The following is a 22,791-nucleotide window of genomic DNA, read 5'->3' as shown; positions in this document are numbered from 1 at the left end:
TGCTGATATTTATGGCGCGCCAAATTCACAAAAATGAGATAAACCTAGTTTCACATTTGATAAACTAGGTTTATTGACTACTGTAAACTATAGTTTACAAACTGTAAACTATAGTTAACGATTGTTTATAGTTTTCATCTGTAAAACTATATTTAACGGTTGTTAACTATAGTTTACGAATGATAATCTAAGTTTATCTGTCTGTAATAAGCGTTAACAATAGATTTTGTTGATAAACATAGATTCACGTTTGTAAACTATAGTTTACAATCGTAAACTACTGTAGATCCCTTAATTTTCGCGACACCTTATTTTCGCGAGATTGTAATTGACTCTTGATTAGCGAGACAAAATTTTCACGAATTGTGGTTATTGCTCTATATAATCTTACTATTATACGCGAGAATTAAATTTTCGCGAGCACACTGTCTCGCGTAATTACGCGAAAATAAAGTTCTCGCGAATAAAAAGTGATTTACAGTATAGTTAAGAGTTATTAATCATAGTTTCACAAATCGTGAAACTATATTTATCAGATCAATAACTATAGTTAACGGTTTGTAAACTATAGTTTACAAATCGTGAAACTGTATTTATCAGATATCTATGTTTTGCAATCGCAAATGATAGTTTTCGGTGTTAAGTATAGTTTACGGTTGTGAAACATAGATTATCGCGTTAACTATAGTTTACAGATGTAAAATATAGATTAACGTATATAGTTTACAGTCCGTAAACTATAGGTAACATAAACCTGTTTATCGATTGTGAAACTATGATTTGCTCATTTTTGTGAATTTGGCGTGCCATAGATATTCTTTTTTCATCAACTTGTTTGTCAATAATTTACCTCATTTTAGAAATTTTTCAAACGAAGAGCATAATCTCGCGCATTCAACTGAGATAAATGAACTCCGTTTGCAAATGATAAAATTATATTGCTGCATAAGTAAGGGAAGTTGACAATAGAAAAGTCATCACGTTCATCATAGATCTTGGTTGTTATATTACCATTAACGTCTCTTTTTCAAGTAAAATACATGTATCCAAGTATTCTTTTATATCAACCTCACCAGGATACATCAAAATAATTGATGTAGTATTAACATTCATCTGAAATCCCTAGTTCAATAGCTTTGCAAAAAAAATATATTTTATTTAATGCCTTCCTTTATTTGTGTTTGATTTTCGGAATAATGTCACACCATTTATTAAGAAGAACATATTTTCGTATCTCATTTTCCTTTCTCATATTTTGGTGAATTTGTATCAAGTCAGCCTCAGATATTTCGGCCATTTTTCTTTCCAAGTCTACTTTGTCATCAAAATATTGTATATGAGGCCAATCATAAAAGTCACTGAATTGCAACCAATACATTTCATCTTCGGGATTATCCCTGAATTCAGCGTTAGGGTTGAACGAATGATAACTGGATGGGTGCTTCTTCATTTTCCTCCACAGATCTTTATCTTCTTGACAGTACGGTGCACTTGTGCTTGTGCGATCAGATCCCAATCCGCCATTTTGCCGGAAGTACTTTAGACTCGGAACAAATAGAGGTATGTTTAGTGAGTAGAGTTCTGTAATCTTAAAAGAGTGAACGGAATATGGGATAAATATAACAGCTGGATAACTCGTCAAGTCATTTAACGTGTAATATATATACTTATGGAAAAGAAAAGTCACATTGAAATTTACATCTTTTAAAACGGGTGGAATTTCTCCACCTTTGACAAAAACAGCAAGAATTTCTTTCTTTGTTGGATTATACACAGCTTTTTCGGTGTAAAATCCTGAAAAACTAGATATTAGCTCAAGAGATTTGATACCGGTGTAGTGATAAAGATATTCATAATCATATCGATTGTCAGCACCAATAACATGTTTGGAACCAAGATCCGTTTTCATTTTTGCCAGGCGATGTAATTTGACATTAAGTTGTTGCCAACTCTCTACATTACAGCGACCTAAATTATACCTATGCGAGGGTAGAAATAAAATTGACTTTGTTTCATTGAATGGCATCCACAGCTCACACATAGAAGCAGGAAATGAACAATAGAAAGCATCAACACTTTTGAATGTTGAATCGTCTCTGTAAAATTCAGCATTTTTCTTGATACTTATTTCCGATAAAGGCGTAGAATGAGTTTTGTAATTCTTTAATTCCATTGATAAATTTCCGTAGATGTTTATACCAGGGCGACCAAATACTTCTGGATAGGGCGATCTGCTCCCTTTGATGCCTGCTATATAGAACCTTTGCCCCAAACTGGATAGTAAAGAGGGTACATCGATTCTTGTTCCATCGTGCAAGTCGGAAGTCCAAAATGTAGCGGACATCTTTTTCTTTGTCAGGTCTACACATTTATTTGGCATCCCTGTAGGTCTGGAAAGAATATTAGATCCCACATTCACTATAAACCCAGAAGGCTTCTTAGCAGTATTTCTCTTATTACTAAGGCCTAAATCATATCCAACGGAATTTATAGACTTCAACCATAACTGGATGTTCACAACATCATCTATTTCGATGAAACCCCATTCATATAGAGTAACGTAGAGGTCTTCCATTAAATCTTCCAAGGAACGCTTTTTATGATCATCAACTTTAGTGATATTTTTCCTCCATGACTCCAAAACAGACACAAAAGAACTAGTTTGTATGTAAAGTGGAATTTCCGATTTGAAGTCTCCTTCATAGTTATGAACATTTCGATCTTGATCTACAAGCGGCCTGGGTAAAAAGCCAACATGAAGTCCCCTGAAGGGAAGTAGAACCTCGGCAATGTAGCTCCGCCAGATATCAGAAACCCGTCCATTTACCGTCACCGGAAGATACAAGCAAAAGAAGGCTTTCTGAAAATGTAAAGTGGCTTGTGCATTCATTGGAGAGTAGAGTCCATGTGGTAAAATAATTGTATTCTTTACTTTTGAATGTACTTTCTCGAAATAAAATGGTGTATGCTCTGTCAGTCTATATATAGCATCAACATCTGGTTGATGGTCAGCAAGCGACTGCAAAATGCCAATGTTCGCTAAAGGAAATTCAGTTTGGACGAATTTAAATGTTTGATTTCTTAAAGGTACTATTTCTTTTAAAGGCAATCCTCGAGGCCATATTTTTTGTTCTTTGGATCCCAAATAATTGTAAGGATTAAAAAATAAGGTTCGTTTGTCTTTCTCAATTTCAGATACAGATACTTTTGTTTGTAAGAAAGTCTGTATCCATTGGTTAGGATCAACTGCAGCGTTCTCCAGCCAAAATTTTAGCATATTGTCGTCATCAAAGTCCCAAATGATCTCTGCACCATGGGAAATGGCAAATAGAAATCCGATATTTTTCCTGCTGAAACTGTGCCAAGGTAAATGGTCAACAAATTGTGATCCCATTTTCTTCTGATCCTCATGATTGAGAAATATCATACGTCTTTTTAATGATGATGGAATGTTATACTTTTTAGGTTTGTCTAAATCCCCAACAACCACGACACACCATGAAGGCAGGTATAGGAAACGCCGAAGGGCTTCCGAAGGTTCGAAGATTGTGGTCAGAACTGCCCATTTCTTGCATTTTCCCTCTTCATTTTTTTCAAATTTCGGGAGTAATTTATGTCTGAAGGCGAGTTTTTCTGATGAGAAGCTACGTATTTTGAAAGCTTTGAATGGTTTTGCAGATGTTCCAAGAGAAATGGCGAAGTTGTTTGAATTAATTAAAACAGAATAAAGAGCATTCTTTTGATGATGGATATTTTGATCTTTTATACGATATGACAAAGTTTCCAAGGGTGTATGAAGCTGTTGAAGTCCTCTGAAGGTAACATACGACAGGAAAAACACGATACAGACAGTGTAACATATCAACTTCCTTCTTGTCTTTCTCATCTTTGGAATAATCTATAGTTCTGTAAAATATGAAAGAATAACTATCATACAAAATTATCATTGTAAACTAAGCATATATAATTTTTATGAGTACTTCATTTTTCCCCCGTAAACGAAGTTTTGAGGGAACATGTATATATTTTTGTCGTGTCCGTCCGTCTGCCTGTCTGTCTGTCTGTCTGTCTGTCTGTCTCTCTTTCTGTCTGTCTGATTGTCTGTTTGTCTGCAAAAGCTTTAACCTTGCCCATAACTTTTGATTTAGTGGAGCTATGACGTTAATATTTTCACATGTGTATTCCTTGTGACAAGACCTTTCGTTTGACCTTGACCTATTAGTTTTACCCACTTTTACACAAAAATTCAAAATTTTTACTTAAGTCATATTTTATGAACAGTAGATACCAGGACTTTTATACTTCATATATATATTCTTTGCGTATAGACCTTTCATTGGATACCACCAATTTTGACCTTTTGACCTTTATGTAAAAACTTTTACCTTGGTCATATTTCTGAACCGTAAGGGCTAGTGCTTTCACACTTCACATGTAATCCTTTTGAGATGACCCTTCATTGAATACTAATAACTTTAACCCTTTGAGCTAGACTTAGAAGTTTGACCTACTTTTAACAAAGCGAGCCTTGACCATAACTTTTAAAGGGTTACGGCTATTGCTTTCGTACTAAACATATTTAATCCTTGTGACAAGACCTTTCATTTGATATCAAGAACTTTGACTCTTTGACCTTGGAGACCGACCTACTTTAAAAAAAATTTACTTTAGTTATAACTTTTGAACGCTTAGGGTTAAGGTTTTCATACTTCAAATATGTATTTTTGTGGAAAAATCTTTCACTCGCTACCAATTATCTTGACCATTTCACCTTGACCTTGGAGATTTCGTACTTATAAAAAAAATTAACCTTAGCCATATCTTTTGCACTCCAAGGGATAGTGCTTTCATACTTCACATACATAATACTTGTAAGAAGACCTGGATCGATATCAAGAACTTTGACCTTGACCTTGGAATTTGACATACTTTTAAAAACAAACCTTGACCATAACTTTAGAAGGGTTAAGGCTAGTGATTTCATACCTTTCATATTTAATCCTTTTGACAAGACCTTTCATTTGGTATCAGGTATTTTGGCCCTTTGACCTTAGAGTTTGACCTAATTTTTGAAAAATTGTTAACCTTGGCAATTACTTTTAAAGGGTTAGGGAGAGGGCTTCACATATGTATTCTTTGTGGCAAGACCTTTCATTGGATACCAATTACCTTGACCTTTTGACCTTGACCTTGAAGATTTCTGTACTTTTGAAAAACTTTAACCTTGACCTACATTCATATTTCACAATTGTATTTCCAGTAAGAATATCTTACTTTGGGTACCAATATATTAAATTTGCATTTAAGAAAAGTTTAATTTTATGTTGCCCTACGGGAGCAGCAGTGTTTCAGAAACACATCTTGTTTGTTTTATAACACATGCGGTATCGATATCATTCAATATTTTTCCTTGGGAGATACCCGTATATGGCCTAGTACAGTTTGTTGAAAATACACATGTAATCCTAATATGTGCGCCTGCACAGGCAATAATTATCTTTAGTCCGGAGATTTTTTTTCTTCAAACCTCTGACCGTCCAACAGAGCCGATTACTTGAAGTCTAGATGTTTTATTGAGTGGAGTGACAAGACCATCAAAATTATAAATTTCTTGTTCCACCCTACCCAAGGATGATTTGCACTTTGTTCAGATATACATGTATCATCGAGCAATCATTTTTGCCCAGTTGTATAAAATCCATTGGTCAAACTTAAAAATTTTAGGAGATTAAAGATCAGTGAATGAAATCTGACCGTAACATTGTACATATAAATAAAAGTTCCGGCAATTCATAAAAATAATGTATATTTGTAAAGGATTCTTATTTATTCGATGATTTATCATTATATATGATTTTATGGTGGCATGTAAGATGAGTTTTAAATTAATTATGTTGACATGCAAATTACCAATCATATAAGAAAATTAATTTAAATATGGTTAAATTTACTTACAAACACCTGTATCTGACATCGTAGATGCCAGATGTAACATAATTATGAAGACATGCGACTTATTTATGTCAACATTCATTGAAAAAATTATGCCAACATGCGACTTATTTAATAATTTGTGAACATGCGACTTATTTATAAATACCATGCATGCGACTTATTAATAAATATCACGCATGTTAACATAAGTTAACCGCATCTTGCATAATTATGTAAGTTGCATCTTGCATCTACGATGTCAGATACGGGCTTACGTAAGTGATTTTAAATCAAAACCAGATTCTCTTTCAAAATTTGTAACTTGCATGTTGACTTGATTATCTTGCATGTTAATATAATTTATCAAGCATGTAGGGGGAAGAAATATGCCACCATACGATGGAGGCACTGTCAGGGGCTTAATGTTCTATAGATAAACCTTTTCACAAAACATTTCAGGTCCAGTGAATACAGGACTTACAGTGTGAAGATATTCTTGAAACGTGGGTTTTATTTGATCACATATCATGGTCTCAAGACTCTTTTTCTAACACTTAATAATGACAAAAAATGTATTTTTCAAAGAGTTTATTTTAAAGTACTGAAAGTGATATATACGTATAATGCAAATGTTGAACGAAAAGTGTACACCGATAGTGGACCTCGATCGTAAAGTGGCTGCTGATCGTGTCAACTAATCGTATAGTGTCTCTCCATCTTAGAAGCCCCGCTCCGCGGCCCGGATGAAAGCGAAGCAAATCGTTTAGGTTCGATTCGGTTTGAATTTATTGCACTTACTTCAACTTAGTTATCATTAATATCCGGGTAAGTTTCATTTCTATCCTCCTGACCACTGTGGTTCGAATTAAATACGTATACTAGATGGAAGTCTTGAAAGCAAGTCTGCGCAACGGTTATACCTACCTTTAATATACCCTACCTTACAATTATATACCTAGCAATACTAAATGCCGAGAGTTGTATTTTCTTGTTTTGCAAAGGGCATCTAATATATGATTTAAGCGTTTGTGGTCAGTTTTTAATAGCATAGGCGTCGGAACCGCCCCCCCCTCTTTTTTTCTGCAAAGATAGACATTATATAGGCATTTTAACTTGGGAGTTACCTTTTTTGTTGGTAAAGACCACCTCCCCCCTTTCAGTTACAGCCCCCCACCCCACCCCCACCCCAATTTTTAAATTGCTTCCGACGCCTATGAATAGTAAATGCAGCATTGTACAAATAATTATCTATCTATTTTTTGTAATGCAGATTAATATATAGCATATGCTGTCTCTAGGGGAATTTACCACCCTCGGTTATTGCGCCAATGGACATACGTCATTTATTAATAAATATTCAAAAACAATTACTTAAGGAAGGTCCATACATTTACGTATCCGGTTTTAATTTTACACACCAATATAAAATTCTGATTATCACTTATCTAATGAAAAAATCTATTTGGATGATTGAAAATAATTTAGGAAGTATGTATTTGTTTATTATAATGTCATTGAGAATACAAAGCATTTAATATTGTTATTTATGGAAATTTTAACACTTTGCACTCTGTCCATAGGAACTATATGTCACTTAGTACATACACAGACACAAAATTCTTTATTGCCTTTATGGACCGAATGCTTTTTATTTTTTTTAAATAAACTAACATGAGATCCATTTTGATTGATTTTAAAGCCTACATCATCTTTTTTATATTTTACTTTTTAAAAACTTTTTGCAAAGAATGATAAAAAATTGATATTTCAAATATGGGGGTATACGTGTTCAAAAGGCTGTTTTGTTAAATTTATCTGGTTGAACATAATAAACTATGTGTTTTTGTTAACCTTAGATATGATTCTTCATATTTTTAAAGAAAAAATGGCACAGAAACAGTTTCGATTTTGAGAAATATTAAAAATAAAGAAATTTTTGGATTTTTTTTCTGAAAGACTTGGACAGATTAAAAATTAATTTGTTAATGATTTCCTATAAAAATTTCAAATATTCTCTTGGCAAATGAATATTTTTGATTTTGTTAAGTTTTAACATAGATTTTATGTGATTTGGTGCATAGCTAAATGAAATATGATATCTCACTTCTTTAAGATCAATTTTTGCTGTTGAAGTTTTAGAGGTATGTACTCAGAGACATTTTGTATGAAAATTCACCTGCAAAGATATATTTTTATGGGTGTTTTAGTTAGTTTATGACTTACTGAAGGTATTAAAATGAAAAAAATATTAGTTTGATGGTTATTTTGAAAGTACGGACCTACCTTAAGTAGCGAGTTTCAATTAGCTTTTAGTCCTGAGAAACAATTGTCTTTTTATAAAAAATTGCCTTGTACCACCTTATTGGAATATGATCGTCTTGTCAATGTTATACTAACTTTTGCCTCATACAAAGACACTGAAGATCGTATTTTTATAATGTACAATACATAATACTCATTTGCATAATTATATAATAGACACGTTTTGATTCATAGACGTCGGAAGCAAATTGAAAGTGTGGGGGGGGGGGGGCTAAACCAGCAAAAAAAGTAATCCCCAATTTTCATTTGCAAAAAAAGTAGGAGTTAAGCCCCCCTAGCCCCCCCCCCCCCCTGGTTCCGACGCCCATGTGATTTAAGTTAACAAGTTACTCAATAAATTGGGTCTAAATCCCGGAATTTTCATAAAATAGTGAAGTAATCTAAATATAATCATGATAAAGATTTTTGTAAACTGGCGGTCAGTGTCCTTGTATTAGGCAAAGGTTAGTATAACATTAACATAATTTTTAATAATGTTAGGCAATTATTGTCACTGTATTGAAGTCCCCAAATAAATAAACATCCTGGTAGCTTATATGCACTTTCCTTAATCCGATTAACAGGTTTGTTTATTTTGTCGGAAAAGTCTTATACTTCCATATCCTTTTTGAATTAGAGGCCAATGCACTATATCATAAGTACATTGTACATAAATGATGATGTTTATTTTACCAGTTAAAATATTTGTCTCAAACCCTATAGGTTTACAGATTTAAAAGAGGGGGGTCAAAAAATATTCCTGATTAATTTTGCATTTTAAATTAAGATACCTGTAGCAATCCTATCACACACAAATTAGTATTTTTTTTAAAAAAAATTCAATTATTTATATTTAAAAAATTTATATATTAAGCAAGAAAAAAATAATCGACTTAAATACCCACCGTTTTTCACTTTCATCGCAATATTTAAAAAAATATTACTTGAAAAATCTTTACGGCCGGGCGAAAATACATAAAGAGGGGTGTTTCTTTCATGAAATATAACTTTCAGCCGGAGGGTATGCTGGTCCATAAAACTCGAAAAATAAGCATCCTTTTCTAGGTTTGTCACTCCACTATTTATTGTTTTTGATGTCAGCTAATATCGACTTACAAATGTATAATTCTGAGGCTTTATGAATTGTTATACAATTATAAAAAGATAACCTTACCTGTTTTCCTCTTCATCAATTTCTTTCTGTTTTTATTTAGTCTCGTGAGAGTCTAACGAAACATCCCTGATTTTTTCTCAGAATAATTTTGTTGTCGACTACCATGGATACCGAGTAAGTCGAAGAACTTTCTGAGCCTACAAATAAACGTTTTAAAATAATTACGCAGGTTTCCTAAAGGGGTGCAGAGCATTTAATGATCAAAATTGCCATGTTAATGGCAACCTAGTTTAGTTTAACAAGTATTTTATTCACAATATACAAAGAAGTGTACAATATGAATATGGATTGAACAGCAGGCCAAGGGCCTATATTAGTTCTCTCCATTTGAGATCAAGGTGCGTACAAATGTAAATACTCTACATATTTTAAGTTCTACAAATACATATATTATAATGGCGACTGAGCTGGATATATGAAAATAATTAAATTACCTGTAGGAATACGTTTTATATCTGCGTGTATGAAATCTATCAGGTAAAAAATGTACAAAGCTCAATACAACATATAAATGGTTCACAACTGGATAAATAACACATAAATCAGATCAAAAGAATATCAACCCTGGAGGTACATATACATGTACATGTAACTGAATGTAAATATTGCCCTGTGCATTATATGTATATTGTGCTTTAATGTACTTTTTATGATAATATAATACATCATATCTTGATCAACGATCCTACTACAAAAAAAGATGTATCTGAATTAACATCCAACTTAAATATCTTTAGACAGCGCAGCTTTATGAATCTTATTAAAACCATTAGCTACTTACAATATGATTTCTCAAAGTCTTAACCAGCAGCTGACCAGTGTAACACACAAACTATCATTTTTGTGCACCACCATAAATATATATAATGTTTGTAATGTCCGTCTTACGTGTCTCCATCCTGTCTGTGCAAAGATAACATTACAGGGTTACTATATAATTTATACATGTACATTGTCTATTGTGGAGTGCATAAATGACCAAATGATTTTCGAAATATTTTTATACTGTATTTTTATGTTCATATTTTGATTACAGATTTGAACTTGATTTTCAGTATAGGATTTCTCATAGCCATTACTGCACCCCCACCCACTCCCGTTACGGATCGAATTCCTGGATCCGCCATTGTTAGCAAACCCACTAATCACGCTGTCCCATCTTCTATCTGACCTTTGACTTCTAGATAGACTAGTACCTAAATAAAAAATCACTCTCAGATTGTAAATGTCTAAATCTCTCTTCCCCGGCTTTCGTTCTGTTTATCTCTTCCTAAACATTCAGCAGTATAAGATTTTCTATCTGCCTGTCTAATTAATTCTCTCAAATTCAAACCTCTCTCTTGCTCAATATCAAAACGAACGCTTCTGTTCGAGCGTGTTGGAGCAGATGTCTCAAAACCCCAACTACATCTTAATCCTCTGACGACATTTCTGATTCAATTCTAATTAAACTATTTCAAAAATAAAGTAGTTGAAAAAAAATCAAAGTTTGAAATCCACAAATGGAATTTTTTTTTTACAACATACCTCACTCTAAGCCCAAGCAAAAGTGAATTTAATTTACCCAAGAATAGACAAGATAAAAAAAACAGGTTTTCTTAGACAATAGATTTCAGCCAAGCCTGAATCACTGTATAGGACTCACATCGTGTACGTAGCACGTGTCTATACGAGGAACTATACCCACGACAATGAAAACCCGATATCCTTGTCACGCGTACGGTTCACATAAATAATGTAGCAGGTCTATTCAACGGAGCACATGTTTGCGAGCGCTCGCAAAAAATCCTACATATTTTTAAGGGACTCTGATCCTCAGCCAGGAAGGACAATTCTTTAATTTTTGATTTAATTCAAAAGAGACTCAAAATGAAGCTTGAAAATTGAATCTTTTCATGCAACAATTTCCATATCAAGAAATTGACATTCATTTTAATTTAATCATAGATACCAATGTTAATTAACATTTTATGAAATTATGAAAAATCAAAGGGGGGGGGGTCCTGTCCACAAGTACCTGTGACCTGGTACTACGGACTTACAGGGACAAAAGGCATATGGCGATAATAAGTGTGTAAAATGACGTTATTCATACCTGTGACAAAATTTTTGATGCGTTTCATGTAGACCATTACTGTAAAAATTATGATGTTATGGGGGTGTTAATTCATTCTCTGATCAACAAAATGTAGAAAAAATTACAGTTATTCATTCTTTTTTATAAGAATTTGGTAGATTCTCTGAAAAGTCTTAATTTTTGTATACATAGAATTGGAGCTTACAGTCTTTTACACTACTAATTAATTTGTTACTGAAAATAATTGTGCTTGTATTTAGGCAATGTTATAAAATTTTGTATAAGAAGAAGACTATCTAATTTGTAGAACATGTGTCTTATCTATTTGACTTTAATTGTCAATAAAATATGTTCAATTCAATAAATGAGTTTGTTACATGTATTTTCAGTACTTCTGAATAATGGTTACATTGTTTTGAAGCAAAACTTAACTTTTTGAGTATTAGACATATTTGGTATTTTTTCATGAAAAAAATTCACCAAGTTACTTTCAAAAGTTAACCTAATATAATATGATTATTGTATTTTATTTAATTCAATTCACTTTATTGACAATAATTTATTACCATGTCGGCATACAGTCATGAACATTAATAAGTTTAACATAACACAAATTAACACGATTAATACATGCATATATAAAAAGTGAGAAATATATATGAGGTGAACAAGATTGTGTATTTCTCAATATTAATATTCATTTTTGACTTTCTTTTCTGATATCAAAGCAACTTAAAAAAAAAACAAACAAAAAAAAAAAAAAAAAAACAAAACAAAAAAAACAAACAAACAAAAAAAAACCCCGAAATATCCTTCTATGGCAGATGAAGAGAAAATGAAATTCATCTTCAATCTCACCTGTGTTACAAATATTACAAATTCTTTTATCTGTGGGTATAGAATAATGTCTCCCTTTTTCTATGGCAAGGTTACGAGCACTAAGTCTCAATCTGCTAATACTGATCTGTTTTCTTTATATCAGTGTATCCGCATCGTTTGAAATTAAGGGACTCCGATTCTCAGCCAGGAAGGACAACTCTTTAATTCATAATTTAATTTAAAAAGTCTCAAAATGAAGCTTGAAAATTTAATCTTTTCAATCAACAATTTTCATTATATACCTCTCAATATGTGCTTCAAAGTTCTTTGAAGTTCTCAGAAAAGTCTAATAAAAAGTCGAATTTTTACCCCGTAAAAGCATTTTAAAATTGATGTCCATTTTAATCTAACCATAGATATCAATGTTTATTAATATGATATGAAATTAGAAGTGATTAACGGTGCTTTGCAATGACAGGAGAATTCTTATACTCTTTGTATGCCTATCGAAGTAAATTAAAGAAATTAAAGTACGTACATTAAATGTACAAAAAGTGTGGAATTTCTTCAAAACCCTGGATACAGACCCTGGTTACACAGGTCTGTGATTTTTATTTTTAAAATGTGTTAATTGTTCAATTTTGAATTGGAAAATACATAAAAGGTGTATTTATTTGTAATTCCTAGTTTTTTGCATCTTGCTCTGCGTAGCATTTTTTTTTGGAGTCGGGATCGAGATTTTGCTCTTTCGGCAACAGCCTTGAACTTGAAGTTGAACAGGTGGTTGGGAACTGATCGTCTGGCGGTGAATACCGTGAAGGAATCCCTACCGTGAAGGAAGCCATGAGCATGGTGAGACGGTGAGTAAAGGGTATTGAATTTAAAAGTTTGCTTATTTCAAAATGAAAAACAGTGGATTGCAACTGTGACAGTCTATATTTACCAGTTTACATGTACAGGTGATTTTAAAAAATAAATGTATTGTTTGGCTGGTGACTTATTCAGTTATTGACGGAGGCGAGCCTTGAGAAAGTCAGAGCTCGGAGCCATCACGGTAGAAGTGGGTACGGTAACAAGTCAAAATGGCACCTGGTGAAAACGGCACATAGGAAATATGAAAAACGGCAACATTTTCCACTTTTCTAAAAACTTGCCACCCCGTTCTTCAGGTCCAGCACAATACCCCGATAAAGGTATATAGCTTGATAAAGCTATATTGCTTTATCAAGGTATTTAAAATACCTTGATCAAGGTATTTTATGCAATGAAAATTCAAAAAAATTCATCAAAAATTAATTACTGATAGTCGAGTTCTGAGTTGTTGTCAGTAAATTCACCCATGCATGTAAAATACTCAAACATAAACAAATCAGTATAAAAATGTGTTGTGTGAGAAGACGTTATTTTATGCTTTCTTTTTGATACCAGAGTGTTTTTCATGCAAGAGTAGACACACTGACAAAAACTTAGAACTCGACTTTCAGTTTTTAATTTTTAAAGAATTTTTTTGAATTTTCATTACATAAAATACCTTGATCAAGGTATTTTAATTACCTTGATAAAGCTATATAGCTTTATCAAGCTATATACCTTTATCAGGGTATTGTGCTGGACCTGTTCTTTACGTGACGTCAGCGCATGGCGGTGGCAAGGGGTAGAGTTTTTTGAAAAGTGGAAAATATTGGTTGATTGCGTCTATATTTCGATGCATTTGAAATTTTTGAAGCATGGCATTAAGGAAAATCAATCCTGGGCACAGTTCTGCACACTAAAGGTTAGACACTCGTTTTTCCCAAAAATTCGGCTCCGAGTCTGCATGGGGGGTAAAAAGTTGTTGCATACCTGTGTATTTATACAGTAGGGGGAAAAAAGTGTTGAGAAAAAAATGGCGTCACTAGAATAAATTATAGATCCGCACGTATCAAAAGTCGTGTATTTTTGTTCAGAGTTGCAATTTTGGAAATCCCCCTGAAATATAAAAAGGTCAGTACAATTGACGTATAGCATGACGTATATTTTGTCATCTGCTATGATAGTTTTGTTGACGATCTATCTCGGTAACAAAATAGAGGCGAAACGTCAGGAAATCTCACAACCCTTGAAACAAGTTATTGTGGAACTCGACCTAAACGGAGAAAAAATATCAGGTATTGCAAGAAGTGTCAATACGTCTCTGGCTTCAGTGTACCGTATTGTATGTAAATATCAAGACACTGGATCAGTGGAGAATTTGCCAAGATTGGGTCCAGGGGCGTAGCAACGGGGGGGGGGGGGGGGGGGGGGGGGCCTGCCCCTCCCCCCCCACTTTTTTCCCCAACATTACCTTTACCATAGGAAATGTTCATTGGAAGTGTGGTTGGGCCCCCCCCCACTTTTCACCAAAGTATAGTGATATAAAGGAATTTTAGGAAAATGTACGAAAAGAATTGGAAGTGAAAGTAACTTGGCTTTGAAAAAGTTGGCCACTGTGCTTCGGCTGAATTGGAACTTTGTGTCGGGTGGAAGGGAACATTAATTCAGAAAAATATATTAACATCTAATTCGAATCAAACCTCTGGCCAGTTATAGTGCGGCATTTCCCACAAGGAAGTTACCTCTTTCAAGATGATAACGCCCCCGTACATCGCTCTCGTGTTACACAGGATTTTATTGCCAGAAACCATATTAAGAACATGAGCTGGCCTGCACAGTCTCGGGACTTAAATATCATAGAAAATGTATGGCTTTATATTAAAAGAAAACTCCAATCATGGATGCACAATATAAATTCCGCAGATGAACTTTTTCAAGAAACGCTTAGGATATGGCAGGACATCAGCGTAAATTATGTCAGAAATCTTTATCAATCGATTCCAAGAAGAATACAACAGGTCATTCGATTAAAAGGTCATCTTACTAAGTATTAAGGTAAGTTATTTGTGATTTTGTCATAGCAAGTCAGCTGTCAAGACTGTTTTCTGCTGTCTCTCTTCTGTTGGAAACGTGACACCATTTTTTCTCAACACTTTTGTCTAAGGGTGAAACGATTACACGTGTAAACGGCGACGTTTCGATTATATGCTCTAAACGTTTACAGTTTGAGTAAACGTTTACACGAAGGTCATTATCAATGTCTATCAGAAATAAAGTTTAACACAAACAAATTGTTTTATTTCATAATTTACAAAAGAAACACCGTTTTTGACCATTTGATAAGCAACATTCTAAACCGGAAACATATTGAATAAAAATATCTAAAACCTGATACGGTCTAACATATTTAATTCCGATTTCCGAGTTGCCAATATATACTAGCGATGTTTTACGACACTTGAAATATAAAACTTGATATATTTGATTAAATAAATATAATACATTTTTCACAAGTCTTTGAAAAGTGTTTCGATACAGTCAGCAGGTCTTGTTTTACTTTTTTCGTGACTAAAAGATCCATCTTTACAATTCTATTTTCTACGTACGGTATGTAGCAAAACAAACCAAGCAGTTGGGTGACGAGGTAGAAAGTGAATGAGTTTAATGCGCCTCAAATTCTTACGTTTAAGTCATAATGACCAACAATGAAATTGTAATAACAACTCATACTTATATTAAAGTGAAAGAATTGATTATTAAATTCGAGTTTCATGAGTAAATAGCAATAAAAATCCAACATAGAATATCTCCCGTTTAAATGGTACCGTTTCGTTTACTGCTATCCGTTTAAACGTTTACAAAATTCAGTAAACGTTTCACCCTTACTTTTGTCCCCCTACGAAAAGAGGAATATCACGTGACGTACTTTCAGCCAATGAAAACTATGAAAATAATCTTCTTATATAATATTATTGATATATATATCACTCTAATCAAGCATGTAACGGCTTATTGATAGAAATTCAGAGGCCTGTGGATAGAATGACTCCTTCCTCACTGAAGTTCGGCATTATGGTACATGTAACTGAAATGCCAGAATATTGTTGTTTCTACCGGTTGTTGTTCTGTCTTGAGTTCAAAGTTTCTGGCTAGTGTCAATCTGAACTTTGTTGTTAACCAAATGTCAAAGTGCTTAAAAAATTATTAGGTAGGGGCAATTTTGATGGGTCGGGCGTACATCAAACAAACCATTTTTAGGTCACCTGAGTAAACTCAGGTGACCCATTGCTATCCGTTTTTGTCCGTCGTCGTGCGTCGTTCTTCGTGCGTCGTGTGTTAACATTTGAACATTTTCAGCTTCTTCTCTGCAACCACTCAACCAATTTCCACCAAATTTTACATAAAGCATTTATGGGTGAAGGGGAACAAAAATTGTGAATTTTATGGTCCCTGCCCCCCTGGGGCCTGAGGGGTGGGGCCAAAACCACTAAAATTAGTGCAATCTTTAAAAATCTTCTTCTTTACCCCTGGACATCAAGCAGTCAAACTGTTAGCATAAATGTAATGACCATTGAGTCCTCTGCCAAAATTGTGAAATTCATGGCCCCAGGGTCAGGGGTTCTAGTGCTAGTGTGGGGCTCTATTGATTATATAGTGAAAATGCATTATTTCTTTTAAAAGTCTTCTTCTCTGCTCCTGGGTATTTCATAAACTAACTAAGTACATAGTTATGATGAGGAAGAATGCCTTTTGCAAAATTGTGAATTTCATGGCCCCAGGGTCGGGTTCTAGTGCTAGGGCGGGGCTCTATTGAATATATAGAGAAAATGCAGAATTTGTTTGAAAATCTTCTTCTCTGCTCCTGTGTATTAAATAAACTAACCAAGTACATATTTATGATGAGGAAGAATGCCTTTTCCAACATTGTGAATTTCATGGCCCCAGGCTCAGGGGTTCTAGTGTTGGGGGGGGGGGCTCTATTGATTATATAGAGAAAATGCAGAAACTGTTTGAAAATATTCTTCTCTACTGCTGGGTAGTGGGTATTCAAAGAATTAACTAATTATATAGTTAAGATGAGCCAGAATGCTTCTTCCAAAATTGTGAATTTTATGGCCTCAGGTCAGTGGTTCAAGTGTTAAGGCGGGGCTCTATTGATTATATAGTGAAAATATATTAATTCTTTGAAAATCTTCTCTGCTCCTGAGTATTAAATAAATTAACTAAGTACATAGTTATGATGAGCAAGAATGTCTCTTCAAAAATTGTGAATTTTTATGGCCCCAGGGTCAGGGGTTCTGGTCTTAGGGTGGGGCTCTATTGATTATATAGTGAAAATACATTATTTCTTTAAAAATTTTCTTCTCTGTTCCTGGGTATTAAATAAACTAACTAAGAACATAGTAATGATAAGGAAGAATGCCTTTGTGAATTTCATGGCCCCAGGGTCCGGGCTTCTGTTGTTAGGGCGGGGCTCTATTGGTTTAATAGAGAAAATGCAGAAATTGTTTGAAAATCTTCTTCTCTGCTCCTGGGTATTAAGCAGATGAACTACCTACCCGATACATAGCTATGATGAGCAAGGGCAACTCTTCCTGAATTGTGAATTTCAATGCCCCTGGGTCAGGGGTACCATAGAAGGGGGGGGCTCTACTAATATACTGAAAATGAATTAATTGATTGAAATCTTCTCCTTTCTATTTATCAAACATGGTGCCTTTTCCAAAATTGTGAAATGTGTGGACCAAGGTAGTGGCACTACTGATTATTGCTTAATATTACTGATTAGTTGGGATACATTTTTTGTTCCCCTGCTCTGTCTATGGGTATTAAGTAACCAAACTAAACATGCTAAGTGTATGTTTATGATTAGCATTGGTGCCTCTTTCAAAATTGTGAATGCCATGATGTCTAGTTTAAAACATGAACCAAAGTCATTCATTGCAAAGTTGTTGCATGATGCTCAGGTGACCTATAAGGCCCATGGGCCTCTTGTTTATTTTTGGCATTGTATATTTTCTGAAGCAAAAATAATATGTTCTTAATCAGACCTTCTTGTACTTTAGGCCTATAATATCACTACTATTCCTATATTGATTGTATCTATTTTCATTCCAGTGAAATCAAATGAAAGAAAGAGATCGAGAGAATCATGGAAATGGACAGCAAACATCACATTGCGTATGTCTAATATATAGTTCAATATTAAACAATTATGGACTTCAGTGTAGGTCGATATGTGGTTATAAGGACTCATGGCAATTGATATTGACCGAAGACACAGAAAGTGATAGCGACCGAGCCTGCAAGGTCGTTATCATTTTCTGTGTCTGAGGTCAATATCTATTGCCATGAGTTCTTATAACCACATATTGACCGTTCACTGAGGTCCATAATAGTTATATTATATAATCACTCAAATATTGAATTGCACTGACACAGTGCTAACTGAACGGACTTGGCTGTCATTACGTCACGATGTTTAAATCACACTTCTTATATTATGACGTCACATTCTACGTAACTTTAGTGCAAACAAACAGCGTGTCGTGCAATATTATTTTCCATGGACGCGCTTTCGCATCGATATCACGAAAGGAGGAATATCACGTGACGTACTTTCAGCCAATGAAAACTATGAAAATAATCTTCTTATATAATATTATTGATTTAAATCACATAATAGAATTTTTTCTCCCAACAGATTTTAGTAATATCTTTTCTCTTATGAAGCTTATATAAGTTATATGAGCTCCGTTTGAAGAAATTATCATTCTTATTTCTTAATCGTAAGTTAGATTTTGTATGATTTGTATACAAATTTTAATTTTTTTCCCAGTTTTTACAGAGACCAGTCATTGTGGCAATCTTATGTAAATGTAGTCGATGGTGCCCTACAATTGAATATAAAAAAGTGGACAGGAGGCCAGCTTAAAATGGATAGAGAAGAGGATAAAGGTACTGTGAAATTATTAGAACGGAGATGAAAACTAAGTTGATGTACACAAATGTTGTTAATGATGATGAATTTTGTATTTATGTTCAGTTATTTTTCTTTATATATATTAAACCCATTAGTGAAAGGGAAAAAAATGTCAGGATATTTTTTGATATTTTGATATTTCTTCACATGTATCATCCTCACACAGAATCAATATAAAATTATGGAGTGTTTAGAAGGGAGACATCACCAATTATCAGGTCTGAGTAGGGTTGTCACCCGAGGACGCTTGCGCCCGAGGGTGACAACCCTACTCAGACCTGATAATTGGAGATGTCTCCCTTCTAAACAGTCCATAATAAGTTTATTATACTGAAGAATATACAGTACCAAATATTATCAATTAGAAAGAGTAGAAAATAATACTGAAACCCTGTTATTCTTCTACACTGCTCTAATTCCATACTTTCAAAATAGTTCAAGAGACAACTTTGCCGTCATCGTTAGAATTTATTGTTGACCGATCCCGCACATTTAGCAACTGTACTTATAAAAAGGGGTTATCTCACTTCAATCAGTGTAGTTTCACTCAAAGGGCAACAACACAGTTGTAACCCTGCATGCTCGCTATTTCATTGTCATCTGAAGGGAGATAACAGTTGTCACCCTGTGCGTGAAGGAGACTTCATGAGTTGTCTCCCGGCATGTGACCTGCTCTAAACCAATCAGATTGACTGTATAATTCTGAAGGATAATAATATCTCTGATATTGTTCCAACTCGAGGAATCATTATTGTTCACAGGGATTCAGTGGTTGTTGATTTCATTGGTAGTCCTTACCAACCAATTAAAATCCCCACAAAAAACACATACATTTCAATCAGTTACTGTAGATTCCTTATTTTTCGCGAGTACTTTTTATTGCGAACTGGCTCTTTAACGTCAAATTGCGAGAATTATAATGCGCGAACGGATGGTTTATCAACAGAATTTACATAGATTTCAGCACAATAAAAATAAAAAGCGAGTAATATTTTTTCGCGAGTGATGCTTCTCGCGAAATTACACGGAAATGAATTCCTCGAGTATAATAAGGAATCTACAGTAATTTATTTATCTTGATAATATATGCAAGTGAGTTAAATGACACAGGAAATAACATCCCTACAAACCAGTCAAATTTTGTTTATCAACGAACATTGACCCCCCCATGAAGAATACAATTCCACAGCATTTGTCAAATTTTTGTTCAAGTAACATTACATCATCTACAAAATATTTTTGTATTAATATTAGCCAATTTGAAAACGTCATGCTGCGATAAGTCAGAAATCTGACAGTTTTGTTTCAAACCAAGAGGTACCTGATACATGTATATTGTTTAATAAATTTTTTCAGAGGAAAAGTTTCAGTCCGACGGTTTTGACTTGACTGGACATGGAGAGACGCTGGATTGTGCAATTGACTTTGATATCCAGTTCAGATATTCTGGGACAACTAAATTGGAAGATGTAAGTTGCTCTGCAGTGTAAGATTTATTTTAATTCTCCCAACCTCCTTTATGCTTTTTAGATCATTAAAAAAAGTTAATAAATTTAAAAAAAGAGGCTTTATATTCACACAGTCAAACCTTAAATGTTATCTCAAACTTGATGAATAAGAAAAACATGTAAAATGAAACTTGTCTGGCTAGCAAAGATGGTCCAAACTGGATGTTATGTAATCTAAATTTCACTCATGACAGTCAGAACTTTCTGTCCCTTTTGGTAAATTTAATTTGCTTTTTAAAAATGTTTTTCAATCCAGACTGCTGTCTCATCCATGCGCAGCCAGTTTTTCTTGAATTCTGGATTAGTCAAGTTTAAATTTACTGTACACATAAACTTTTATATTTTTGTCAAAGATTGAAACTGTACAATCCGTATGTATGTATTTATGATGATTAAAATCATTTTATATCTTAATTAGCCCAAGGTCTGGGAGGGGTCCTCAGAATTCAGACCGTGGATGGTACAAATGTGTGTAAACAATGAAGATCCTTCATCCCTACTCTTAGCACTAGAGATGGAGGGAATGACTTTTAGGGAACTTCAAGGTAGGTATTCTCATTGATTTAAGAGGACTGAGTGGTTTTGGCCATTTTTATACTAGATTGATCTCCTTTAGTAGAAGAGCTCCATATAAAGATAAACAAAAGTGATGGAATTTTAGAACTAAAATGTATGAATTTTTTTCTTTGCATAAATCCTGAAGATAATATCTTTGAAGTAAATGCATGGATTTATATCTAATTATATCTATAACTAATGTTAAAAAAGTGTTTGTAACTTGTTTTAAAATTTTGTTTATTTCAGTAAAGGGTATATGGAAGTTGAATGTACAGTTGACCATAACATCAAAGTATGCAAAACGTTTACTGTTAATGAAGTCAACAGCAAAGGGTATGTATGCATGAACACACATCTCTCTCAAGATCATCAAGTCTTTGCTTATAGTCATATTTATATGCCTCAATCAGCAAACAGTTTGGTTCTTGGGTCAGACAAAATGCATGTAGCCATTGAACTCGGTCAATAAATGTATAAAATTTGCCAGGGACCCAATGGCAACATGTGATGTGCTATAATCATAATATTAAGAATATTCTAATTTGTATACAGTTTATATAATTAATAGCAGATTTTTATACCCCCCGCAAACGAAGTTTGGGGGGTATATAGGAATCACCTTGTCCATCTGTCTGTCTGTCTGTCTGTCCATCCGTCCGTCTAGATGTCCGTCCGTCTGTCTGTGCAATCGTGTCCGGTCCATATCTTTCTTACAGAGGGACTTTAGAATCTACTACTCCACACTAAGATTGCCCATGACCTAAGGGTGTGTCATGACCTTGACCCAAGGTCATTTGGGGAAGTTCAAGGTCACTGGAAGAAAAATTTTATAATTCGTGTCCGGTCCATATCTTTCTTATGGATAAACTTGGTAGGTTCTCATTTCACACAAAGATTGCCCATGACCCAAGGGTGTGTCATGACCTTGACCCAAGGTCATTTGGGGAAGTTCAAGGTCACTGGAAAAAAAATTTCATAATTCATGTTTGATACATATTTTTTATAGATAAACTTGGTAGGTTCTCATTTCACAAAAAGATTGCCCATGACCCAAGGGTGTGTCATGACCTTGACCCAAGGCAATTTGGGGAAGTTCAAGGTCACTGGAAGAAAAATTTCATAATTTGTGTTTGATACATATCTTTATTATGCAAAAACTTACTTCTGAAAAACCCAGCGGGGGGTATTTTGTCCCGTTTGGACAGTTCTAGTTTTTTTTACATAACAAAGGATTCATTGGTTTACCTTTAGGTATTAAAACAGGGTCTGCAGGAGAAATACTAGGCTCTGAGGCAGTGGAAAAAGAGAAAGACGACAATCAATTCAGTGGTCTTGATACATCATTTGATCCAGGGACAGCATTAGGACTGAAGCCCTCGACGGCACATGATCTGTCATCTGGTCCAGCAGAATTGAATCCATTTACTGGCTGTCTTGTTTCACCTGATCTAGAAAAGAAAACTCTGTCTTGTGGCCCTGGTGGGAAATCTGGTGTAGGAAGAAAGTTCAAGAAAATGAGTCATGCAGGTATGGTTGACCAATTTTTGTGAGAATTGGTGAGATTTTCATTTTTTTGCAAATATTC

The 22,791-nt window shown here is 34.2% G+C and overlaps 2 protein-coding genes across 2 annotated transcripts; one reads left to right on the top strand and one right to left on the bottom strand.

Annotated features, from left to right (window-relative positions):
• Nucleotides 1-1,146: 1,146 nt before the first annotated feature.
• On the bottom strand, nt 1,147-9,542 carry LOC134260708 (uncharacterized). The gene is made up of 2 exons (XM_062743249.1): nt 9,410-9,542; nt 1,147-3,906 (listed from the first exon to the last, which is right to left on the bottom strand). The coding sequence occupies exon 2, from the start codon at nt 3,884-3,886 to the stop codon at nt 1,172-1,174; it is 2,715 nt and encodes a 904-aa protein (XP_062599233.1). The 5' UTR covers nt 3,887-3,906; nt 9,410-9,542; the 3' UTR covers nt 1,147-1,171.
• Nucleotides 9,543-18,273: 8,731 nt separating this feature from the next.
• LOC134260707 (uncharacterized) lies at nt 18,274-22,781 on the top strand. The gene is made up of 6 exons (XM_062743248.1): nt 18,274-18,338; nt 18,997-19,115; nt 20,497-20,609; nt 21,067-21,193; nt 21,453-21,539; nt 22,458-22,781. The coding sequence occupies exons 1-6, from the start codon at nt 18,310-18,312 to the stop codon at nt 22,754-22,756; spliced, it is 774 nt and encodes a 257-aa protein (XP_062599232.1). The 5' UTR covers nt 18,274-18,309; the 3' UTR covers nt 22,757-22,781.
• The last annotated feature ends 10 nt before the right edge of the window (nt 22,782-22,791 follow it).

The sequence above is a fragment of the Saccostrea cucullata genome, unplaced genomic scaffold (assembly GCF_032062105.1).
Source record: "Saccostrea cucullata isolate Sc308-1 unplaced genomic scaffold, CSIRO_AGI_Scuc_v1 ctg1237, whole genome shotgun sequence".
NCBI classification, from domain to species: Eukaryota; Metazoa; Mollusca; class Bivalvia; order Ostreida; family Ostreidae; genus Saccostrea; species Saccostrea cuccullata.
This window is presented reverse-complemented; position numbering and strand designations above follow the sequence as displayed.

Bases quoted from the DNA above. Each gene is read 5' to 3' on its own strand.
- LOC134260708 (XM_062743249.1), bottom strand. From the start codon at position 3,886: ATGAGAAAGACAAGAAGGAAGTTGATATGTTACACTGTCTGTATCGTG.
- LOC134260707 (XM_062743248.1), top strand. From the start codon at position 18,310: ATGGAAATGGACAGCAAACATCACATTGC. The intron at 20,610-21,066 runs GTAAGTTGCTCT...TATCTTAATTAG, and splicing joins GGACAACTAAATTGGAAGAT to CCCAAGGTCTGGGAGGGGTC. The intron at 21,194-21,452 runs GTAGGTATTCTC...TGTTTATTTCAG, and splicing joins GACTTTTAGGGAACTTCAAG to TAAAGGGTATATGGAAGTTG.